Source organism: Corythoichthys intestinalis, chromosome 14, assembly GCF_030265065.1.
Source record: "Corythoichthys intestinalis isolate RoL2023-P3 chromosome 14, ASM3026506v1, whole genome shotgun sequence".
Lineage (NCBI taxonomy): Eukaryota > Metazoa > Chordata > Actinopteri > Syngnathiformes > Syngnathidae > Corythoichthys > Corythoichthys intestinalis.
In genome coordinates this window covers 33,159,038-33,185,476 of record NC_080408.1, presented here as the reverse complement: position 1 = coordinate 33,185,476, position 26,439 = coordinate 33,159,038, and the positions used below count along the sequence as shown (strand labels likewise).

The following is a 26,439-nucleotide window of genomic DNA, read 5'->3' as shown; positions in this document are numbered from 1 at the left end:
AACTGCAAGCCCTCGTAGTCAAAATGGATTGGACATCAATTGCCGTCAATGGCATTGAATGTTAAACACTGTTTAGGTAATAGGACTCAATTTTCTTGTGTTCTGACGTAGACTTTACTATCAGTTGACGAGATAGCTCCTACAGACATTGCGCCACGGCTTCCCATAGGGGGCCGGGCCAGGCAGAGTGTCGTGAAAGCTTTCACTGCGATGATCTCAAACACACACTGCGTTCTAACGCCGGATTTAGGTGGAAACAGGACAAAGGTTTTAGAGCATACAAGCAGGAAGGAGTGTCTTGGGTGATTTCGTCGAGGATTAAAAGTAATTATTATATAAAATAGCACCATGCATGCACTCTGAAATGTTGTGAAAAAATTCGTGGAAAAAAACAGCTTAACTTTAGCTTGAAATATTTACATAAAATGAATGATAACTGCTCGTTTTTTTGCTGTTAACCAAGAATCTATACTGTTTTACGTTCATAGCTATAGGAATTCTCAGATTTACGCATTTATTTACAAGGATTTTCAAAGCTCTTTGGCAAAAAAAAAACCTAGTAATTTTGACATTTCTGCGACCATACAAAAAACAATTAGTCTTTTCAGGTTTTATTTTATGTAACATTTCAATCTAAAAAACAGATAGCCGGCATTCGTGACATCGGAAGTCAACCTAAATATGTTGTGATTGTATACAGAAAAATGTAATATATGCTTTTGTTGAGTAAAATTAAGATAATTCTGCATGCTTACCTCAAGTATTAAGTTTCTGATATGAAAACCGAGTGATTTATCAGCTGTTGAAAACTCAAAATTGCACAAACACTCACACAGAAAAAGAAAAAGTCGCTATTTCACGCAAAATCTTATATGATATGTTAAATATTGCTATTGATCCTGAAAATATAGGTAATTATCTCTGCATTTGGTGATTTTTGTGCATATAGTTTTAAGTTTTGTTGTACTTATATAGAAGATATTTAATCGGGATTTTATTAGGGAACGACTTTGAATTTTTTTTATGCTGCTGCTCATGGAGACTCATATATGCCCAAGGGAAGTGCTTGTTTTGGCTGGCGGCTTTGGTTTTGAAAATATTTGAATAGGCCCAGCGCCCTGTTTACCATCAACTGATTGTGAGGTCTATGGTTCTGATGGAGACCACACTTTCCCAGATCAAGACTGGCCCAAAAACAGAACTCACCAATACTTTTGAGAGTTGAGACCAAGACAAGCTGAGACATTACAAAACCATACCAGAAAAGTGAATTTTAAAATGGTAAAAAAAATAAATAAAAAAAAAGGTATATATTTTTAAAGTTAACTCATTGTCTCCCATTGGAATAATAGATGGCAACCAATGAGTTAATGTTATAGTCATTTACAGAAGTGATGGAACATTAGTTACACAATAATTGACGGTATTTGTTGCTTGACAAACTTTCCCCCTGTCAAATTACATAAATGAATTCGAAGAATAGCAGATCAGTGCAGGTCTTGACTGGTCCGAGATGAAGAAAAGTCCAAGAATTTTGGGAGTCGAGACCGAGACAAGACCAACACTTTCAAAATGTGGGACACTTAACAAAACTAATCTGCTCTGACACAGTTTCAATGACTAAACACAGTTCTAAGTTTTTGAGAAAAGTAATGGAAGCAGCAAAGTAGAGAGTAAAGAGTCTGTCTCACCGAATGAGATCTAGCAGAGCGTCGGCAGAGCTGGTCATTGGCTTTTTGCTCTCTTCGGAGTCCTCCTTCTGAGCAGCTCCTCCAGGGTGGATGATATACACCATGATAATGCCCACCACTACAGCAACAAAGGTGGTCCAGAGGTAGTAGGAGATGGTCATGATGCCCAGTCGGCTGGAACATTTGGCATCCAGGGCAGCCAAACCTGACATCAAACTAAAGAAATATTCAAGGGTGGAAGACAAAGAAGAGAAAAACATTTAGAAAGAGTGTCTTCTCAGAAATGTTGTGTGATTATTAGGGATGAAATGATGCATCGACCAGGATCGATAGATTGATTGGTTAAGCACAATAGAATCGGAATTAAACACAAAACATGGATGAATATTGTCTTCTACATTTTTTACAGTAGATAAGCTGTTCTGTTAAAAAGAACAACAAAATTGTCAAAATATTTTTAATTGCCTCGTATTTTTATTGCTTTTAAGTCAAATGTAACTGATTGATTGATTGATTGATTGATTGATTGATTGTTAAAAAAAATTTGACCGAAAGCGTCGGAATCGAATCCAATCATGACAAACTTTGTAACATGGGCAAATATTGTGTCATCCAAAAAAAATCAATATCGTATCGTTGTGTCATGAAATTGGTTATTTTAACTTCTGTTAAAGCTCAATGTATTGTTACACCCTTAGTTGAAACTTGGAATGTACGAATGAATCGATCTGGAATGATACGTTGATGGGTCAAAATTATAGTTGTCTGACATGACTTTTTAACAGATAACCGATATTCTGATATTATCCAACTCCAAAAATCCGACAACTAAATACAGTGGTAGGAAAAAGTATCTGAACCTTTTGGAATTTTTCAAATTTCTGCATAAAATCACCGTCAAATCTGATCTGATCTTCGTCAAAATCACACAGATGAAAAAAAACAGTGTCTGCTTTAACTAAAAGCACCCAAACATTCAAAGGTTTTCATATTTTAATGAGGATAGTATGCAAACAATGACAGAAGGGGAAAAAACATTAGTAAGTGCACCATCACATTTAATATGTTGTAGCCCCCCCTTTGGCAGTAATTACTTCAACCAGACGTTTCCTGTAGCTGAAAATCAGTCTGGCACATCGATCAGGACTAATCCTGGCCCATTTTTCTCTACATAACTGCTGCAGTTCAGTCAGATTCCTGAGATGTCTGGCATGAATCACTGTCTTTAGGTCATGCCACAGCATCTAAATGGCATTCAAGTCTGGACTTTGACTTGGCCACATAAGAACGTGTATTTTGTTCTTCTGAAACCATTCTGAAGTTGATTTACTTGTGTTTTGAATCATTGTCTGGAAGCAGCATCCATCCTATTTCAGCTTCAACTGTCTGACAGACAGCCTCAGAGTTTCTCGCAAAACATCCTCATAAACATTTGAATTAATTCTTTCATTAATGATTGCAAGTTGCCCAGGCCCTGAGGTAGCAAAACGGCACCAAAGCATGTTGCTCCCTCCACCATGCTTCACGGTGGGGATGTGGTGTTGATGTTGGTGAGCTGTTCCATTTTTCCTCCACACATGACGTTGTGTGTCACTCCCAAACAATTCAACTTTGGTTTCGTCAGTCGACAAAATATTTTGTCAAAACTTCTGTGGAGTGTCCAAGTGCCTTTTTGTGAACATTAAACAAGCAACAATATTTTTTTAGACAGCAGTGGCTTCCTCCGTAGAGTCCTGCCATGAACACCATTCTTTGCCATAGTTTTACATATTGTTGATGTGTGCACAGAGATATTGGACTGTGCCAGTCTTTGGCAGACAGTCTAGAGTTCTTTTTTACCTCACTGAGTATTCTGTGCTGAACTCTTGGTGTCATCTTTGGTGGACGGCCACTCTTTGAGAGACAAGCAACAGTGCCAAACTCTCTCCAATTGTAGACAACCTTTCTGACTGTCAATTGATGAACATCCAGACTTTTAGAGATGGTTTTGTATCTTTTCCCAGCTTTATACAAATCAACAATCCTTGACCGAAGGTCTTCAGACAGCTCTTCTGACCGAGCCATGATGCACATCAGACAATGCATCTCATCAAGACAATTCTTACCAGGTGTGTGTTGTATAGTAGGCAGGGCAGCTTTAAACCACTCATCAGTGATTGGGCACACATCTGACTTAAATTGTTTGGTAAAAAATGGTTTCAATTGCTCTTTAAGTCTCCTTGGGCAAAAGATTCACTCACTCCTTTTCCCCCTTGTGTCATTGTTTGCATGATATCCTCTTTAAAATATGAAAACCTATAAATGTTTAGACGGTTTTAGTTAAGCCATACACTGTTTTTACATCTGTGTGATTTTGACAACAATCAGATCTCATTTGATGGTGATTTTTTTGCAGAAATGTTAGAAATTCCAAAAGGTTCTGATCCTTTTCATACCACTGTAGGCAGCTGTGTACCCACTGTATGCTATAATAATGATAATGCTCACATAACAAATCCAAAGCATCTTAGTTTGGAGACATCTAATGGTCGATAAGTATAACTGCTGTGCTAACCTGTGACCAGCCCTTGTACAAAGGCAGAAGGCTTCCATACTGACTTTGAAGGCAACATGCATATTGGCCCAAATCCGATAATGAATAACCAATGATGATATGATCCGATTTCATTTTAAAATGCTTTCATTGGTCCATATTATTGGCTACCCGATAGTATCGGACAACTCTAGTTGAAATTGAAACACAAAATATCGCTCAATATTGTTATCTCATAGATATTTTCCATTCAAATAATTCGGACACACCACTGTCAAAAATGTCAAAATTACTTTTTTTTTTTTTTTTTTTTTTAATTGCTTTCGATGGAATGTAACTTATTGTGTAGAATGTTGACATGATATCGTATTAAATCAATTGGAGGTGTCTCTCAACCTGCTCCTGTCACACAGCAATGGTTTTTCACTCCCTGCTACCTCACTTGTTAGTGTATCCCTCATTACCTGCCACCTTCCTTCACTACTAATAAACCCAGTGATGATCAGATGAAGCCCTGTGAAGCATCAACACTTTCAGCCAACTATGCCGGTACATACGCCAACACTTCATAATGTTTCATTTACTCTATGACTCCATTTAGAGGTCAAAATGTAGAATTGCTTATTTTCCACCACGGCACCAGAAAGTAGACGAATATACACCCAAGGGAATATCGAACACCATCAAATACAGTATAAGAAATAGGAATGTTCTCATGTCGCTTCGTGGTAGTGTTAGTAAGTAAATAGGGAAAATAAAAACAGTGAATGTCTAGTCTACGTGAGTGGGCGATGTGTAATTTTGCAGCCCTTGTGTGTCTGTACAAGCTATGGAATAGTGAATTCCTCCGGTTTATTTATATGATTGATTTTTTTATCAGGTAAATGTTGTTGTTACTGATGAGGTCAAAAATCAAACATTCTCTTTTTGGCTCTGTGTATTGTTCCAGTTTCCTTGCAACTTGCAAAATGAAAATTTCGCCAGTAGACTGAAAAACAACAAAAATGCACGGGGAACTCCATTGTGTTTTGCTGCACCTTTTCTGGTTCAAATCAGCGGTTTAACCCAAATCGTTGAACCACTCTCTGAATCAGTCACGTGGTACGGTGGGTCATGAAGGTTTGAACGTAATTGCTTACGTCACCGGACCGCGCTTCGCTTTGTGACTGCACTATTACTCGACCCACACTTTGGAATCTCTGTTCAGTTGACCCATCACTAAATAAACCATTGTTGCAATTGCCCGTCTGTCTCCTGTCCTTACATTTTGGTGCAAAGCACCTGTTCTTAACAGTAGACCATTGAACGGAATCTAACTCGGATTATGGCAGACCTTTTAACCCTTTCATGCATTAAGTTGACTTAATACATTAATTATTATAACCTAGGATTCTTATTTCTAAGTGCTTTTATAACTCTGTAGGCAGAGATGGGTAGTCAAAAATGTTACTCAAGTAAGAGTAGCGTTACTTCAAAATAATATTACTCAAGTTAATGTAAAAGTAGTCATCCAAAAAAAATGCACTCTAAGTAAAAGCAAAAAAGTATTAGGTGAAAAGAATACTCAAGTAATGAGTAACATTGTGAGTGACTGCTTACGAAGTTAGGATTTGATTTTTTTTTAACAGTTTTTTAAAATCTGTATGAACTGTTATGATCATACTTTGAAGAAGAACAAAACTACAACCCATTACATAACCCATTAGGCCAAAGAAATACAAATTAAAAAATCAACGAATTCCATAAACAAAACAAAAAAAAGACCGAATTGAAGCATCATTTGTCAAAAGAGTATGAGCGCCCTATAGTGGAGAAAACATATCTCCTATTATAAATTAAAAGGATCATATCGGTGGTATCAATCGTGCCAAATAAAAACTGGGAGAGATGTTAAAATCTGCTCTTTCGATTCATGTCGACGGCAGCGCTCTATTTTAAATACTTCAACACGTGATTTAACAGGTCGGCATGATCATATAACAGCAAACTTGAGTCTGGTATAATGGAGTCATGTGATTATTGTCACGACATCTCAATGGTGAAACTGGGACTGCCACTGTTGGCGTCTCTGCCCCCCCAAATAAACTCTAATATGTAGAATAAAGAGGAAAAATGTAATGCAGTGGTATGAAAAAGTATTGGAACCTTTTGGAATTTCACATTTCTGCATAAAATCACCATCAAAAGTGATCTGATCTCTGTCAAAATCACACAGAAGTAAAAACAGTGTCTGCTTTAACTAAATCCACCCAAACATTTATAGGTTTTCATATTTTAATGAGGATAGCATGCAAACAATAACAGAAGGGGGGAAAAATAAGTAAGTGAACCCTTCTGCCTAAGGAGACTTAAAGAACAATTGAAACCAATTTTTACCAAACAATTTAAGTCAGGTGTGTGCCCAACCACTGAGGAGAGGTTTAAAGCTGCCCAGCCCACTATAAAACACACACCTGTTAAGAATTGTGTTAATGAGAAGCATTGTCTGTTGTGCATCATGGCTCGGTCAAAGAGCTGTCTGAAGACGTTCGATCAAGGATTGTTGATTTGTATAAAGCAGGGAAAGGGTTTAAAACCATCTCTAAAAGTCTGGAAGTTCATCAATCTACAGTCAGAAAAGTTGTCTACAAATGGAGAGAGTTTGGCACTGTTGCTTCTCTCAAAGAGTGGCTGTCTCCCAAAGATGACACCAAGAGTTGGGCACAGAATACTCAGTGAGGTACAAAAAGAACCCAAGAGTGTCAGCTAAAGACTTACAGAAATACCTGGCACAGTCCAAAATTTCTGTGCACACATCAACTATATGTAAAACTATGGCCAAGAATGGTGTTCATGGAAGGGCTCCATGGAGGAAGTCACTGCTGTCAAAAAAAAAACAAAAACATTGTCGCTTGTTTAATGTTCGCAAAAAGGCACTTGGACACTCCACAGACGTTTTGGCAAAATACAGTGCCTTGCAAAAGTATTCGGCCCCCTTGAATCTTGCAACCTTTCGCCACATTTCAGGCTTCAAACATAAAGATATTAAATTTAATTTTTTTGTCAAGAATCAACAACAAGTGGGACACAATCGTGAAGTGGAACAACATTTATTGGATAATTTAAACTTTTTTAACAAATAAAAAACTGAAAAGTGGGGCATGCAATATTATTCGGCCCCTTTACTTTCAGTGCAGCAAACTCACTCCAGAAGTTCAGTGAGGATCTCTGAATGATCCAATGTTGTCCTAAATGACCGATGATGATAAATAGAATCCACCTGTGTGTAATCAAGTCTCCGTATAAATGCACCTACTATGTGATAGTCTCAGGGTTCTGTTTAAAGTGCAGAGAGCATTATGAAAACCAAGGAACACACCAGGCAGGTCCGAGATACTGTTGTGGAGAAGTTTAAAGCCGGATTTGGATACAAAAAGATTTCCCCAGCTTGAAACATCTCAAGGAGCACTGTGCAAGCCATCATATTGAAATGGAAGGAGCATCAGACCACTGCAAATCTACCAATACCCGGCCGTTCTTCCAAACTTTCTTCTCAAACAAGGAGAAAACTGATCAGAGATGCAGCCAAGAGGCCCATGATCACTCTGGATGAACTGCAGAGATCTGCAGCTGAGGTGGGAGAGTCTGTCCATAGGACAACAATCAGTCGTACACTGCACAAATCTGGCCTTTATGGAAGAGTGGCAAGAAGAAAGCCATTTCTCAAAGATATCCATAAAAAGTCTCATTTAAAGTTTGCCACAAGCCACCTGGGAGACACACCAAACATGTGGAAGAAGGTGCTCTGGTCAGATGAAACCAAAATTGAACTTTTTGGCCACAATGCAAAACGATATGTTTGGCGTAAAAGCAACACAGCTCATCACCCTGAACACACCATCCCCACTGTCAAACATGGTGGTGGCAGCATCATGGTTTGGGCCTGCTTTTCTTCAGCAGGGACAGGGAAGATGGTTAAAATTGACGGGAAGATGGATGCAGCCAAATACAGGAACATTCTGGAAGAAAACCTGTTGGTATCTGCACAAGACCTGAGACTGGGACGGAGATTTATCTTCCAACAGGACAATGATCCAAAAGATAAAGCCAAATCTACAATGGAATGGTTCAAAAATAAATGTATCCAGGTGTTAGACTGGCCAAGTCAAAGTCCAGACCTGAATCCAATCGAGAATCTGTGGAAAGAGCTGAAGACTGCTGTTCACAAACACTCTCCATTCAACCTCACTGAGCTCGAGCTGTTTTGCAAGGAAGAATGGGCAAGAATGTCAGTCTCTCGATGTGCAAAACTGATAGAAACATACCCCAAGCGACTTGCAGCTGTAATTGGAGCAAAAGGTGGCGCTACAAAGTATTAACGCAAGGGGGCCGAATAATATTGCACGCCCCACTTTTCAGTTTTTTATTTGTTAAAAAAGTTTAAATTATCCAATAAATGTTGTTCCACTTCACAATTGTGTCCCACTTGTTGTTGATTCTTGACAAAAAATTTAAATTTTATATCTTTATGTTTAAAGCCTGAAAAGTGGCGAAAGGTTGCAAGGTTCAAGGGGGCCGAATACTTTTGCAAGGCACTGTATTTTGTGGACTGATGAAACCAAAGTTGAATTGTTTGGGAGTAACACACAACGTAATTTGTGAAAGGAAAAATTGAACAGCTCACTAACATCAACACCTCATCCCCAGCATGAAGCATAGTGGAGGCTGTTTTGCTGTCTCAGGGCCAGGACAACTTGCAATCATTAATGGAAGAATGCAAATGTTTATCAGAATGTTTTGCTGGAAAACCTGAGGCCGTCTGTCAGACAGTTGAAGCTAAAATGAGGATGGATGCTGCAACAAGACAATGAACCAAAATATTAAATGTGACGGTTCACTTACTTATTTTTCTCCTTTCTGTTATTGTTTGCATACTATCCTCATTAAAATATGAAAACCTATAAATGTTTAGGTGGTTTTAGTTAAAGCAGACATCTTTCAGACATTTTTCATTTGTGTGATTTTGACAAAGATCAGATCACATTTGATGGTGATTTTATGCAGAAATGTGAGAAATTCCAAAAGGTTCAGATACTTTTTCATAACACTGTAACTAGTGTCGCCAAAAGTAGCCGATAAAAGTAGCGTGTCTTCTTCACAAATATACTCAAGTAAAAGTAAAAAGGATGGCTTAGAACTACTCTGAGAAGTACATTTTTTCTCAAAAAGTCACTCAAGTAAACGTAACGGAGTAAATGTAACGCATTACTACTCATCTCTGTTTGTGGGCATGATCAGAAATACTTACCTGTCCACTGTGGTGACCATTGTCTCTGAAAGGGTTATCATTGGCAAATATCATATTGATGTCAAAAGAACGATAACGTATCGTCATAACATAGACAATATACACTCCTGATAAATGCACATATGATACAAACATGTGTGTAACAATCATTCTAAAAAGGTTGGGTAAATAGCGTCTCGACCTTGAAATTGTCAATGGCAATGAACACACCATAATGAGAAAACTACATCTTTTAAGTCCCTTGAAAAGATGTGGCACCCACGCAACACGATTAACCCTTTCATGCACGAATTATGATTTAAAAAAAAAAAAAAAAAACTTACAGGGCACTCGTTTAACCGTCATTGACGGTGCTAGACCATTCGTTCATTCGCCCCTGCCAAAAAAATGGATTGGACGTCTAGCTCTGCAAATGGCACTGAAACATGAGCATTCACAGCCAGTCTTCTTGTTTAAATGAATTGGATGTTTATTGCCATCAATGGCATGCAATGAGTTAAAGGGAAAAACAAACAAACAAAAAATCTACTTTAGAGCGTCATTTTACTGTCATAAATTGAATTTTTTAAAAAACGTATTAATTTACAAATTTATTTATAATTATGAAAAAAATAACACAATAATCATTATGTAATAATATATATATATGGTGGAAAACACAGACAAGACTGAAAAAGCAGTTTCTGCACTTGCACCCCTCTTTAAATAAATCCATATAAGTCTATATGCTGCATTCGCAGATTCATGGTGCATTAAGCCCCCGGCTATTTTTAATTTGTCCGTCTTACCCTGGAAACCCCCGTTTACAGATGTCGCGCAACCGCTTTTGTTTCAACCCAGCCATAAAAAGAAGGTAAGTAGTTATATTTCTTTTTCAAAATGTCTGTCATTTTTAGCTTAGAATCCTTAATTGATGTCTAATATTTCGTTTAAAAAAAAAAAAAAAAAAAAAAAAAAACGACTTTAAAAAATTATTCACTCGCATACGTCAAAATGAGAAAAGTAGCGTCTGTAAATAAGTCACAGATATCAACCTTATAACTATGGCTTAATTTTTATTTATTTGTTTTGTTACTGTCACATTTTCCCTGATATGTTAGATGATAAATAATCGATCGAAACATAGAAAGAAAAAAAAAAAAAGGTTTAATAGGTTAAATAAATGAAAAAGAACATTTAAACCACTCCTTGATGTCTGCGATTTCTGCTTCGCGACCCTTGTTATATTACCATGTTTAACCCATAAAATCCCCAAGAAATCCGGCTGTGGCCATTCACATCTGTGTCTTGACACTCGATAATACATTCTACATGGAGTCTTTGGATATAAAAGAAGTAAGTACGTGATAATATCTCGTTAAAATCATTGCGTCTGTAATTCTGCTCTCGCGTGCTCTCACTTCCAGATAGGGTTTTGCTGTTTAAATTTATTCATTTATTTATTTTTTTAAATGTCCTCCTGTTCAAAAATTTTCTTCCCCCAGAAAATAGAGATTTTAAGCTTCCCAATGATGTATCACACATGCATATTGCACAACTTTGAAATTTGGCCATATATGCTGTATATATATATATATATATATATATATATATATGTATATATGTATATATACACACACAGTGAGGAGGAAAATTGTGCATGTTCTACTTGAAAAGATTAGAGAGGCCTGTAATTGTCAACATGGGTAAACCTCAACCATGAGAGACAGAATGTGGAAAAAAACAGAAAATCACATGGTTTGATTTTTAAAGAATTTATTTCCAAATTAGAGTGGTAAATAAGTATTTGGTCACCTACAAACAGGCAAGATTTCTGGCTGTCAAAGAGGTCTAACTTCTTCTAACCAGGTCTAAAGAGGCTCCACTCGTCACCTGTATTAATGGCACCTGTTTTAACTCATTATCGGTATAAAAGACACCAGTCCACAACCTCAGTCAGTCACACTCCAAACTCCACTATGGCCAAGACCAAAGAGCCGTCGACGGACACCAGAGACAAAATTGTAGACCTGCAACAGGATGGGAAGACTGAATCTGCAATAGGTAAAACGCTTGGTGTAAAGAAATCAACTGTGGGAGCAATTATTAGAAAAATGGAAGACATACAAGACCACTGATAATCTCCCTCAATCTGGGGCTCCGTGCAAGATCTCACCGCGTGGCGTCAAAATGATAACAAGAACGGTGAGCAAAAATCCCAGAACCACATGGGGGACCGAGTGAATGACCTACAGAGAGCTGGGACCACAGTAACAAAGGCTACTATCAGTAACACAATGCGCCGCCACTGATCTGTGCAAAGGGAAGAATGAATGGGGCCATGTATCGAAAGATTTTGAGTGAAAATCTCCCTCCGTCAGCAAGGGCATTGAAGATGAGACGTGGCTGGGTCTTTCAGCATGACAGTGATCGCAAACACACAGCCAGAGCAACAAGGAGTGGCTTCGTAAGAAGCATTCAAGGTCCTGGGGTGGCCTAGCCAGTCTCCAGATCTCAACCCCATAGAAAATCTGTGGAGGGAGTTGAAAGTCCGTGTTGCCCAATGACAGCCCCAAAACATCACTGCTCTAAAATGAGATCTGCATGGAGGAATGGGCCAAAATACCAGCAACATTGTGTGAAAAGCTTGTGAAGAGTTACAGAAAACATTTGGCCTCCGTTATTGCCAGCAAAGGGTACATAACAAAGTATTGAGATGAAGTTTTGATATTGACCAAATACTTATTTTCCACCATGATTTGCAAATAAATTCTTTAAAAATCAAACAATGTGATTTTCTGTTTTTTTCCCCCCACATTCTGTCTTTCATGGTTGAGGTTTACCCATGTTGACAATTACAGGCCTCTCTAATATTTTCAAGTGGGAGAACTTGACTAAATACTTATTTGCCCCACTGTATATACTGTATATTTGTTACATGTCAACTTATGAAAAATGTTCACTGTCCCTGAATGGATTGAGTAGTGTTATGAAAGTACAAATCTATCATTCTTACCAAACAAAGGTCTGGCAAGCTTTCATACACATAATACACTGCACGCATTCAATAGGCCTACATTTATCTTGTTACTTTGTTTGGTTGTGCCACGGAACATGCATTTTCTGTTGGATGACGATCATATTTTAGCCAACCCAACGAATGAATCATTCTGCTGTTGTTTGTATCCACGAGCACACACTCCCTAGCCGGTGTGTGTTTATATGAGCACTGCATGAGGCAGGTGCGTCACAAAATACTTTGTTGTACGCACAACACGTTGTACGCACAACACAACAACAAAGGAGCAACACCGTTTGTAAAACGCAGCCATCTTGCCTAGCCTTTCACTTTTGGTATTCAAATTATAACGATGGTAAGGAAAGAAAGTATGCTAATTTTAGTGACAAATTTTTAACTCATTGGTTGCCTTTGACGTTGACAGACGTCCAAACCATTTGAACGGGGAGGCGTGGCAGTCAGTGCTCACAGTTGGAATGCCCTGTTTTTCCAAGTATCTGTTTAAAGTAGGGGTGTAACTGTAAACAAAAATCTCGGTTCGGTACGTACCTCGGTTTTGAGGTCACGGTTCAGTTCATTTTCGGTACAGTAAGAAAACAAAATGCAAAATATAAATGTGCTTGTTGTTTATTACACACTTTTGTGCTTTCAACAATAGGAACATTAGCCTATACAAAGCTAGAATTCTGCTCAAAAAGTAGCGGGTATTTAAAGATAATCCAACAACAATTTGCCTTTCAGACCCTGCGTACTGGTCAGCTTTTTTTCTGAAAGAAAGACGAAAAAAGAAGTCCTGTGCTAAAGAGAAAAGCAATCCCAATGACAAAGATTTTAGCAGTATTTTACAAATGAAATGCCGCAATGAAACATTTTTTTTCTTATGAATGGTTTTCAAAAGCTTTATTGGTGGATTTTCTCAAGTTAAAGCGCCACACAGAAATTAATGGATTTAATTGTGTAAGCAGGATGTGTGTATTATTCTTATTATTTAATTACAGGTGTTTTTGCTCATTTGAATTTATTTTATTTAAATGGGCTATTATTTATTTTATTATGTGTTTATATTTTACAAATGTGATGTAGTATTCATTTATATTGTATATTTTATGTTGTATAACTTTAGTTACTATGTGAATATTAGTTCCTACTTGTTTTGTTGTGGTAGGAGGGTTTTGTATTGAACACGGGGCCGTGTTGGTTATTATTATAGCAGAGAAGACAGCGGTAAATCAACAAAGACAAATCAACTGTGCCCCGATCTACCACTAAAAAGATCTGATAGACTCAAAAAGTAGGTTACGATTGCATATTAGTTTGAAAATCGACCAGATCCACCTTATTTTTACACGAGTGACTTCTGGCCCGATCCAAGCTACCGGTAGTAGTATTGACGCAGGAGGGCCGCGTCTCGCATCAAATGATAAACTCTGCCGTTCTTTTTGCGTGCGTCGCGTTGAGCCGCTTCTGGGACGCATCTAACACGCGGCCTCACTGCAACTGGTGTGCATTGGCTGATTGACTCTAACGCCCGCGTTTCACTGCGTTCTCACGGCGGCCACGTTGTTGCGCCATTGACGTTTCTGGGTTATACTGTCCTACCGTGTTGGTCCTCATTATAGTAGAGAAGACGGAGTAAATATAATCTACACAAAGAAACTGTAACCCGATCGACTCACAGCCTCGAAAAGTAAGGGTTATATTACGTCAGAAACTCGTTTGGTACGTGTCCGTTCCGAACCGAGCACCAAGTACCAAAACGGTTCAATACTATTACATATACCGTTACACCCTTAGTTTAAAGGTAACTAAAATAAAATGAATAATTAGATGAGTATTCACAAATGATTTTTTAAAAGTCGTATCGATGTATGAATTAAATTGGAGACTGCTGCTTGAACTCAAGCGGCATTAATTCCCTGACTGTGGCCTATCAGATGCAAAAAAACAAGTATGTTATTATTTTATGTGAGGTCATACCTGCTACCTACTTCATTAGTCAGGATGAGCTCAACCAGGATGATCTGAATTTTGTATTTTAAAACAAATCCATGTTTCTAAATAGTTAAGAATTCCTAAATGATCTCACGAGGGAAATTATTTCGCCGAAGATCTCAGTGTTGTCATGATTAAAATAGTAATGCAGCATTATTACTGTGTGTATAACTAAACCACTGTATGGTTGTGCAATTGTGTAAGATTAGACCCTAGATGCAAAACCAAAATTATTATTCAGGGCATGCAAAAAGAAGATGAAAATTTAAAAAAATGTGATCCTTGTTAGGTATGTTGTTTGGTGATGAATTAGTTGTAACTTTGCAATTATAAACATGAATTTGATCGACAAGAATCATGCTGGCCATGTTTTCGTCCTTCCAATTTAAGTCTCGGTTTGATTGAAACGAAAAAATAGAAAAAGAAAAATATATTTCCCCATTCTCCTTCCATCCACAGCAATAAAATTGAAGAATACATTTTGAACATGCAATTGCTTGTACCAATTCTGTCTGGTAATGCTCACATCATGCACACACCACGTCAAGTGTGTTTTGTAGAGTCGAGAATGCTAGAGTCTGTTGAAGCATATGGAGCACTTGACCATTGTGCTTCTTTGCTGAGCAGGAGCATTAAAGTAATCTTCTGTCAAAATAGAGAAGGCATTTAAGCATTTTTTAAAGGAGAAGTTGGCTTTTTCTGACAAGGTCAGATTAGTATTCCATTAATATTTTTATTGCCTTTATAGTACTCTAGTTGCAAAAACATTTGGAAATAAAGCCACCCAATGGCTAATTTAACATTATGGGTTAGTTCAAATTTACCGTTGCAAAATTGGAGAACAAAGCACAATTCAAGCTCAACACAAAAACAGGGCCCTAAATCTCAGTGGATTTGGCAGTTTTTTGTATTTTTTGTTTTCTTTTTTAGCAGAGTGTAGAAAACAGTTTGACTACTATATTGTGAATGAGTTTACCAAATTCATTTTCTTTGGATGCATGCTTTATACAAGGTGTTTATAAAAGAATTACCCTATTTCCTGATCAAATATTACTCTATATTTTACACTGCTGGCCTAAAGTATTGGCACCCCTGCAATTCTGTCAAACAATGCTCAATTTCTCCCAGAAAAATGATTGCAACTACAAGTGCTTTGGTCGTAATGTCTTCATTTATTTTGCTTGCAATGACGAAACACAAAAGACAATGGGGAAAATAAAAATCATTATCATTTTACTCAAAACTCCAAAAATGGGCCTGACAAAAGCATTGGCACCCTCAGCCTAATACTTGGTAGCTCAACCTTTTGACAAAATAACTGCAAATAACCGCTTCCGGTATCCATCAATGAGTTTCTTACAATGCTCTGCTGGAATTTTAGACCATTCTTCTTTGGCCAACTGCTCAAGGTCTATGAGATTTGAAGTGTGCCTTCTCCAAACTGCCATTTTCAAATCTCTCCACAGGTATTCTATGGAATTTAGGTCTGGACTCATTGCTGGCCACTTTAGAAACCTCAAGTGCTTTCTCTCAAATCATTTTCTTGTGCTTTTTTGAAGTGTGTTTTGGGTCATTGTCCTGCTGGAAGACCCACGACCTCGCAGGGAGACCCAGCTTTCTCACACTGGGCCCTACATTATGCTGCAAAATTTGTTGCTAGTCTTCAGCTTTCATAATGCCATGCCATGAGTTTTGCGTAAAATTATAGTTATTTAATTGTTTTTTTTCATTCTTTTTTGTGTTTTTTCATTGCAAGCAAAATAAATGAAGATATTATTACCAAAGCATTTGTAATTGCAATCATTTTCTGGGAGAAATTGAGCATTAACTGACAGTAATGCAGGGGTGCCAATACTTTTTGGCCAGCAGTGTATAATATTCTTTATGATTGTCACATGACACTGCTATAAGTTTTTGTTTTTTTTGCTTCATAAAATATTAATTCATGAAATAGGATCATTCTTTTTGAATCACCCTGTATATTGACGTACGGCAATGGATTGCATAGTGTAGACAAACACGTACATGACCATTGATTCTGCATGACGCGTACACGGGATAATCTGGTTTCCTCTTTGGCTGGCGCGCAGATGGTTGGGAGGGGAAAAAAATGGGGACAGACAGGCTATAGGGCTGGAGCAGATATTTCACCCCTAGATAAGCTGTGTCAACCAGCTGATCTGCACAGCACTAACCTGATACATTATACAGTATTCAGCTCCAGAGAGACTATGTTGAAGATTCTAGTGAATATGCATGTTGTAAAGATATGCAAATTTATGTACATAAACTAGTTTACCGTGAGATTTTTAAAATAAATATTTTAGTTGAGGTCTAATCATGTGCCTCACATTTGACATGCATGCATTATTTTCCTGGAACTTGCACATACATATGTTATTCTCCGCCTTTTAAACATAAATAAAAGGAAGACGCAAAAAGCACTGACATAGAGAGATGGACAGCGGGAGGGAGGATAGATTAACTTCTCATCCAGACTTTGCTGGTGCATATATTGTAAGTAGCTTATTGCACAAAGCAGCCTGCATGTAACCGGTGTGTTTGCCTGATTTGTTTTTGGAGGTTTTTTTTTTGTGTGTGTTGGACATTACTGACCTCATGTAGCGCTTTGGGCCGAAAATAGTCATGAGGAGAATCTGTTAGTTTACATGTTTATCTTGACTCATTTGTTGCCATTGATGGCAATCGACGTCCACCCCATTTTGACTGAAGCCCTTTTCACACATACCTAAACACCGTTAAAATCCTGGGATTTAAATGGGTACCCCTTACATGTGAAAGCAATTGCCCAGATCGATTGACACGGCGATGTCGCGGACATTTACAGAGTCGCGTGTTAGTATAATGTCCGGGAATTTCCCGAGAAGTGGCATGTGTGAAAGCAGGCGTTAAATTCCCAGGTCACAGCGCGATGCCTGATGACGATAATATCATGGTGGGCCGATCGTCATTTCCTCTTTTTTCGCAGTAAGATGAAAAGTGGTAAACATCGCAATTATCAACATGGCAAACTGGAAATAGCTAAATTAAACTAAAAACATAACGAAATTAAATTGCTACTGGATCGTAGTGTTGAGGAAGAGAGTCCATTGTCCATCTTTGGAAATGTGTGTTTTTTTTTGTTGCCGATGCCAATCAAAAATATCCAGAATATAAATTTGTGGCAGCCGCCCTACACGCACAGAGAGCGCTGAGTCGGCAACACGGAATGAGTCTGTGATAGTGTCCAACCCGTGTTATTCCCGTGATATCTCTCCATAGCCCTTTTCAAACACATATCCAGGGAAATTCCTGTGTAAAGTGACGCGGGATTTACTCGCCCCATTGCTTTCATGCATGCAGAGATGTCCCAGGAATGACGCGGGTTGGACACTTTCACAGACTTGTCCTGGGGTGCCCACTGGTGCTTTCTGTGCGGGGAGGGCTGCTGGCGCGATTTTATGACGGAGACGTTACGCCATTTTTGGTCAGCATCGGCTGTCACAATATCGATCAAATCGTGTTTTGGTACAGACGGAGCATTCCCAACGTCGTAACTGCAGCCAATTCAAGCTCATCAAGACCGTATAAGCCGAGGCGCAGGCGATCCAAGAGAAGGGTATTGAGATATTAACTTGCTGGTAGCCATTCGACCTCTGCCGCCCTTGTTTTGAAATCCCCTACATTGTGCTGGTATTTGATATTGGCCCTCTGCCTACCGCTCAGGTTAGTATTATTGATCCCTGTGGACCTACTGTCATGGACCCATTATGTTATTCACCCTTTTCCGTGATCGCGTGTATTTTTATTTATATTTAATAAACCCTTAACCACATCCCTGCGTTTTTTTCTGTTTTGAAGTACAACCTTGTTTACGCAGTAGCGGACCCTAACATCGGCAACAAAATAACCCACAACGTAGAATTCATAATGATATTGACGGGACACAGGGCGTGGGGGCAATTAATAGCGGGCCTGCATTGTTGGCGTGGCCATCAAAGCTGACCAAATGTAATCACGGACAAAGAGCTTTTTTCGTTGAAAATTCTTATGAATAAATGCTTGAATCCCTGATTTTTTTTAATAGATATGGACGTAAAACTGTCTCGATTCTTGGTTAAAAGCAAAAGAAAAACGTGCAGTTAGCATTTATTTTACTTAAATATGCCGAAGTATGATGCTAGTCTGTCAGTCAATGTGGCGGCCGCCTTATGTAAACAGAGCTTTTAAGGGGAAATTCTTGCGAATAAATGCTTAAATCCCTGAATTCTTTGGGCACCACTGCAAGAAGTACCGTATTGGCCCGAATATTAGACAGTGTTTTTTTGCATTGAAATAAGACTGAAAAATTGTGAGTTGTCTTATATTCGGGGTTAAGACGTTATACCCATTCACGACACTAGATGGCGCCAGATATCATTGAAGCGAATGCTGAAAAGAGGAGTAATGTTCTGTTATGACAAGTCTCAGCTACTCTCAAGTTTAACCAGTTTGCATTATTTTATTTTATTGCAATGGTTTTCCTTATTCAGATTTTGTTTCAAGACAACAGTTACAGTTAAACCTCACTTTGATGGTTAATGCAGTTATTGCAATTTTCTTATTTCATCACAATAGATTGGTTTATTTACATTTCAAAAACCAGAAGCCATTCATTTACGAATGTGATCGCACTTTAGTTTACATATTTAAATGTTGAGATATTAAGATTTGAATGAGGTAAAATAACATGCTTTTTCTCTCAAATATATTGTTATAATCATTTGTTTCAGATGTACTGTAATTATTTTCTGTCTAAAAATTAATTTGGTGTTCAAAAGGTTTTTTTCAAACTTGTGTCTTGAAAAAGAGGGGGTCGTCTTATAATCAGGGCCGTCTTATATTTGGGCCTATACGCTAATTGTAATTTTTCTCTGTGACACTGAATTGTGATTGTGAAACATATCCAGTCCGTTTCAATATACGTAGAGTGAATTATCAATGCCAGTTCTGTAATAAAAAAATGACTTTTTTTCTATTGACACTGTTGTAATAGAAAATCTAATCACAATTCAAATGATCAGAAAGTTATTCAAAATTCAATGTGACAGTTGTATTCACAATATAATGTATTGACAATTTATCCATTTAAAAAATAAATGGTGCTGCCTTGTATTATGTCAGGCAAGGACAAGGGGAGCTAGGTCAGGGCCGTAATGGCTCAATTCTTACTTAGAAACCACGTAATTCCCAGAAAATGATACATTCTATTAAATGTGTGCGGGTAAATTGTGGTTTTGCAGATAAAAATACGTAGAAAAAGACAAGGATGTAGACATGCATTGAAAGAAAAGTACAGTTACAGAACATGTGATCACGAGTTTGATTATGTTAATTTACTAGAATATTTTGTTATTGGTCAAACTGTAGTACAGTGTGTGATACAAAAGCATGAAGCTGGGGCATATCGTCAAATTTTGTACATTTCCAATGGCAGTTGGCCACCATCCATTGCATAAAACGTGTGAGCGTAAAAAGAGAGAAAGTGGGTGGAATTATATTATTCATATTTAAAGACATTTTAGACAAATGTGTTAATGCTGCTGCACAACCACTTTCTGTTTAGAAAACTGGTTCGTGTTGACAATCTTAGCTACCCCAATTTTTTTCTTTATACCAGCCACGAGAAGCCTGGTTGGCAATAGCTAAACTAAAGAATTCACATGAACATACAAAAATTAGTAGCATATGATCTATCAGGAATGGACTGTTAACTTGAATTCAGTTATGCCAAAAATAACTTTCAAATAGTAGACTGATTCTATAAATTAATCATTTCTAAAGTAATGTAGTTAGATGGGGCTTTGCAAGGCAAAGGGCCAGATAGTAAAATTCTTTTTTTTTTTTTTGAATGGCGTTTCTTCGGAGTATGGCACAGCTCAAACCGTTCGAATATCAACATGAACGGAATTTTCTCACGACGCAGGGAATTTTTCGAGTGACCCACGTAAATTTTCTGTTTGCCCATAAAGTCCCCCCCAAAAAATGTATCTAGTCCTAACATTTCTGACCAAATTGCATAATTTACACATAAAAAAATTCAAGGACAGTACGGGGCATAAGAATTGTACTTAGAATTTGCCAAAAACTTAAGGGTTCACCAGAAAACTGTCACATTCATTTCTAATGGGATGCCATTGACAGCCATATATGTCCAAATTTCATTTTCAATGGCAGCAAGACATAGGTCCTTGTGATTTTTGACCATTTACCATGACAACCCATTGGCATTCAACTGGCGCCCATGTAAGTCGATGCCATTGTCAGCCATGCACGTCCATGCCATTGAGGGCCATCTACGTCCAAATTTCCCCTTCATTTAAAAAAAAACCTGCGTGGTTGTGATTTTTGACCGAAAACTTACCATTATAGCCCATTGACATTCAACTGGCACCCAAGTAAGTCGATGCCATTGACAGCCATGCAACAGGACTTGTCCCTGCAATGTCCCCAAATCAACAGGAAGTGACCTGGTATCAACAGGACGTATCCCGGAAATGTCCCCAAATTAACAGGAAGTGACCTGTTAGAGCTGTATCCACCACAGCAAAGCAATGTCGTTATTTCTCCAGAAATTGCAATTTCTAGTTAATATGTATTATTTTATTTTAAAAGTAACAAAATTAGATTAAAAGTAGTAATTGGGTAGCTATAACATCGGCCCATAAAAGTATTTTAAAATTATATCGGATAATATCGACATGAATTTTTAATTATCGGTTTTGGGCCAATACGCATGTTAAAAGTGAATGTAGAAGCCTTCTACCTTTGTACAAGGGCTGGTCACAGCTTAGCACAGTGGTTGTGCTATTTGCCCATTAGATGTCTACAACCCTAACCCTAAGATGCTTGTGATTCATGGTGCAAAAAGTAAATGAGCAATAAATAATCGAAAAATATTGAATTCTAAACTCATAAATTAGTATAAAATGTTAAGTCCATGACCACATTTTTAGTTACATGAAGCAGGCTTTACATAAAAGTGAGAACCATATTCTTTTCAATATGCGCTTTTTTGCTCATCCCCCTACTTTGCGGGACTTGGTCTATCAGTTTGACTTTGCCATGCTGTGATTCTAAATATTTCTTCATGTTTGAAGTTGTGTTTCTTAAGTTGGATAGCACTTTGTGGCCAACACAGCATGGACACCGAACTGTCATATTTTAACAAATCAAGTTGCGTGTGTTCCGCCTGAGACTGGGTGAATTTGTTTAACTCTGCATATTACTTTTTGTCAATGCATCGCGCGGCCCGTATTAGCTCGTTCAGATGTTTTGGCCTCACTATGGCCAATAGTAGCCGTGTTCTATGCTGTCTTACTATTAAATCTCAAGAAAATCACAACGGCAGTTTGCCATCTTTCTTTCGGATGCTACAATATTGTTATTTTTGGCTGACACATTGAAAATAGTGGCAGTATTTTCCTTTGAGAACACACATCTTTCTTTAACACTAGTCAAGTCATTCAATCTGGGCTCACTGATGACTATAACTTGTTGCCAGTCACTGTTGGTGGACTAAGGCATTTTGCACCTTTGAGAGAGTCCGCTCCAAAATGTCCAATATGTTGGAGAACTGTTGATTTGAAGTTAATTCTCTCAATATGTTATTACTATATTTAGACTAATTCATGACACCAATTAATTGGAGGTCCCAATTAATTTGTAATTTTATGAAACATTTATATTTATATATATATATATTTTTTTATATTTTCATTTTTAAAAATAAGGATTCTTATTGGGTGCCTGGGGTAGTTGGGTCCACCTCCAGCCCCACATCCATGTAAACATTTAAATGGCTCCTACCTGGAAACGACGAGTGGCAGGATGAGCATTTTTAACATCCTCATTAGCAGTTCTCCAGGAAACTGAAAATACTTGACTTCCTGCAAGGAAAAAAAAAGCTTTAACATGCAATTTATTTGACATGCTGAGAATTTTGTCGTCGTGTGTGAAAAATGCAGCATTTGTGTGCTACAAAACAAGTGTCATGTACAGTAAAATGCGGTTCATCCAACCTCCATTTTTTCACGTCACTTTTGTTCAGAAGACCTAAAGTACACTAGCTGTGCTGCCGAACCTAACTGAACTCCTGGCTTGGCATCTGCTTCTAAAGGTGGGGGCGAGTAGCCCAAAATTTTACTTAAGTACGAGTAGCGTTACTTCAAAACAATATCACTCAAGTAAAAGTAGTCATCTAAAAAATGTACACAAGTAAGTACAAGAAAAAAAGTATTTGGTGAAAAGAATATTCAAGTAATGGGTAACATTGTGAGTAACAGGTTACATTTTTGTTTGATTTTTTTCTTTTTCAACAATGGTATTTTTTTCTCAGCACAAAGTTATCTATATGAACTGTGGTTATAGTGATATTGTACAATAACCCATTACATAACATTAAGCCCCCCCCCCCCCCCCCCCAAAAAAAAAGATTCCGGCGAGAGAAGAAAAAAAAAATGACAGAAATGAAGCATTATTCGTCCAAAAAGCATAAGTGCCCTCTAGTGGAGAGAATAGCTCCTAGTTTGAATAGTGATTAGTTCCCTCATCATTGCTATTATGAAATTAAAAGGATCATATCTCTAGTTTTCTGTGGTCAATCGGTGCCAAATAAAACCTGGGAGAGAGGTTAAAATCCGCGCTTTCGAGTCATGTTGAGGGCAGCATTCTATGTCAAATACGTCATTTTTTACGGTGCTTCAAAGACGGCGTATGATTGAACAGGCTGGCATGATCATCGAACGGCAAGTTTGCGTTTGATAGGTATAATGGAGTCATATGATTATTATTGCAACGTTTATTGGTGAAATTGGTAGAGCTACTCTTGGCATCGGGGCAAAGAAAAAAAAATCTAATTTGTAGAATGAAGAGGAAAAATGTAACGACTTTTGTGTAGCCCAGAGTAGCGGAGTAAGAGTAGTTTTTTTTTTCTTCACTAATCTACTCAAGTAAAAGTAAAAAGTATGGCTTAGTAAAACTATTCTTCGGAGTACCTTTTGCTCAAAAAATTACTCAAGTAAATGTAACGGAGTACATGCAATGATTTACTACCCACCTCAGTCTGTTTCCAAGAAAGGTCGCTTGATCAGCCACTGGTTATGCAATTCAATCGCGTTTGGTTTCAATGAACGTAGAAATACAGTACAGTGTTTATTTCAATGGTTAAAATGAAGTAGTGATAATAATGCCCAAAGTAGCACAGCGCATCTTTAGTAGGAGCAACTTTGTATTATTATTATTATTATCATTTTTAAAATCTTTTTTAATTTCCCGTGACACATACAGCAAGGAATGTAGTTGCAGGGTGTATGCGTGTGCATCTGTTATTTGCTGGAAGTGAAATCACGCCATCTGTTACCATAGAAGCAATGTATTGACCTAATTGGTCGTAAGACGACCAGAATAAAGGTTAGGAGCTCCTACATGTGAGAATGCAGACTGTTAAAGCTTGTTAAATGTCAGATCTGGAACATCAGAGGAATTATACAAAGCCCTTTTCCAATTGTCCATTCAATACCACCTACTCTGTAGATAAAAAGTGAACCTCTGCTGTTTTTCTGTAGGAACTAATGAATGTTTAGAATGACACCAAATGTGAAAGGGTCGGGATGAGATGTTTTTGATTTTGTCACCTTGATCTTTCGAGAAATGATCATGTAAATGTTTGCCTTAGTCTTTGTGTTTGACAGTGGAGCTCAAGAGCTTCAGTAACCATAATTTGCAACCGTAATCTTCTCCGCTCGTATTGGCAAGATAGCACAGTTGACTGTGCTTTTATTGACTATTATTTTTCAGGGGTTTTTTTTCTGAATGAGAATGAAGATGTAGAAATTAGCCCTTTTGGATTGTGTTACAATGTGAATTCTGGTTTAGAGTCGGATAACACCTAGGGTATTTGACAGAAGACATTTTACCATATTACAAACACTAAGCTCACCCAATAGTAACTCGATGTGAAATAATAGTCCAAAGAGTAAAAAAGGTTTCATCATAAAGTCATTAACTGTACAGTTAACTCATTCCCTGCCACTGACTGGGATGGATGTCCAATCAATTTAAACCTGGTAGGCTGGTAGCGAACATTCGCTGCTAGCTGGGGGTGAAAATGACAAATTGCATAATGATATGATGTCGATTCTTTGGAAAAAGGAAATATTTGCTGATATGTCAGTCTGCCAGGTTTCAATTCGATAAAAGGGCCTTCGCTCAATCAATCAAATACAGTATTATGTACATAGAATCTCTCTCTTTTTACTGACAGCAAAAAACATACCAAGCAATTTTTGACAATTTGTTGCTGAAACATTTCAGACGTTTCAATGAGCACCATTCTTTTTAGCAAACGTCCTATTTGAAAGATGCTGATGTTGGGCTTAATTATTTCAATTCGATTGTGCTTCACCAATCGATATATCTGTCCAGATGTCCAGATCGATGAGTAATTGCACTCTCACAGTTAGCCCACCCAGTTCAAAATGACATCTAATTTACATCTATTGCTGAAACTGGGTAATTCACTGCCAGAGCTCCAACTTCAAAAGGATTGGACGTCTATCAAAGAAATTATAAATTGGAACCCAAGCCATAAAATTACGGTTATCCATATTCTTGTCTACGTAGGCGCTTGTGAAACTGCAAATACAGTCTGGTATTTCAAGCCACGGCCTGTTGCGACTCCTGTGAATTATATAAGTGAACATGATGGTCTGTTGTTGACCTGATGTCTCTGTGAGTGATTGACTACTAATCTCCCCACCGGGAATCCTAAACCATATATGTGTCCAGCAGCAACTCTGGGCAATATTGGAGGTTGATGGAAACAAGCTGAGGATGCTTCTGACAACAATTTCCCCTAGTTCTGAATCTGAAAAGCCATTCAAGGAGCAAGCTAACCTTTCCAACAACAGGAACATAGTTCTTTCTGAAATTATTCCTGCATTTACAAAATGGAATGATGTGCTATGTCTTTTTGTGAACTAACCAAAAGGTCATGTTTTAAGGTGTAAAATGGACACCAAGGGTAAGATACTTGACAAGTTGGTATGCAGGTGTGTTTGGGGTCACAATAATCAGAAAGTGGGGCGGCATTTGAACTGACTGACCTGTACGGAGAGCTGCTTGCCTCTTAGGAAGAAGCCAAGCAAGCAGCCAACTACGACAGCAAGCACAGACAGGATGAGTAGACCATTCTGCTTGCAGACATTCTTGACCCGCCCCCACACTTCTTCCAGCGCCACTGCCATCCTCACCACCTCCTCCTAGAGCAGCTTGGTCCTGACTGCAACTTTGTAAAGCCCCCCCACAGAGGGAAAAAACCCGAGTAGACCCCCCAACTGTTGATTATTCATCCATGTAGATCCGACAGCGCACAGTCGGCAGCCACCTGTGCAATGTTCTAAGACCTATAAGCGCCACAGTTGATCGAAACAGATTAAAGCGGACCTATGTAGAAGGTAGTGGGATAAAACAAAAGTGAGAAACAACAAATCTGAGGTGATTTGGATGATTGATGTCGAGGCGGTCAAGAAAAGTAAATGCCTGGAAAAATAAGCAGAAATTCCACTGCGTCAAAACCAATCTGCTTCCCGGGATACTCCACATGAGACTGACAGCATCACGCAGACAACATCTCCAGCTCTAACCCCCGCCCTTACACTCTTCCCGATGGCCGACAGGGGGCCCTGCAACAGCTGGTGCTATTGTTAATACTACGATCCTATTAGGCCGTACTGCACGACTCCCATCTAAGGCCGGATTACAGGGCTCTCTGAACAATTGGACAGCGGATTGTTGAAGACCACACAAATGAAATGCATGAAAAGTTGAGAGTCACAAACATTTGTCTGAGTATAACACCTGAATGCCTAATAGACATACTTATAAACTGTTTATACAG

General features: G+C 38.1%; 1 protein-coding gene across 1 annotated transcript in view; it reads right to left on the bottom strand.

Annotated features, from left to right (window-relative positions):
- Positions 1 to 26,149, bottom strand: part of slc1a7a (solute carrier family 1 member 7a) — an 86,626-nt gene extending 60,477 nt beyond the window's left edge. Inside the window, exons 1-3 of the mRNA XM_057857256.1 lie at positions 25,646 to 26,149; positions 22,350 to 22,429; positions 1,692 to 1,907 (exon numbers count right to left, since the gene is read on the bottom strand). Coding sequence (XP_057713239.1) covers positions 1,692 to 1,907; positions 22,350 to 22,429; positions 25,646 to 25,786 — 437 coding nt within the window. The 5' untranslated portion in view covers positions 25,787 to 26,149. The remainder of the gene's footprint in view (positions 1 to 1,691; positions 1,908 to 22,349; positions 22,430 to 25,645) is intronic.
- Positions 26,150 to 26,439: the final 290 nt, after the last annotated feature.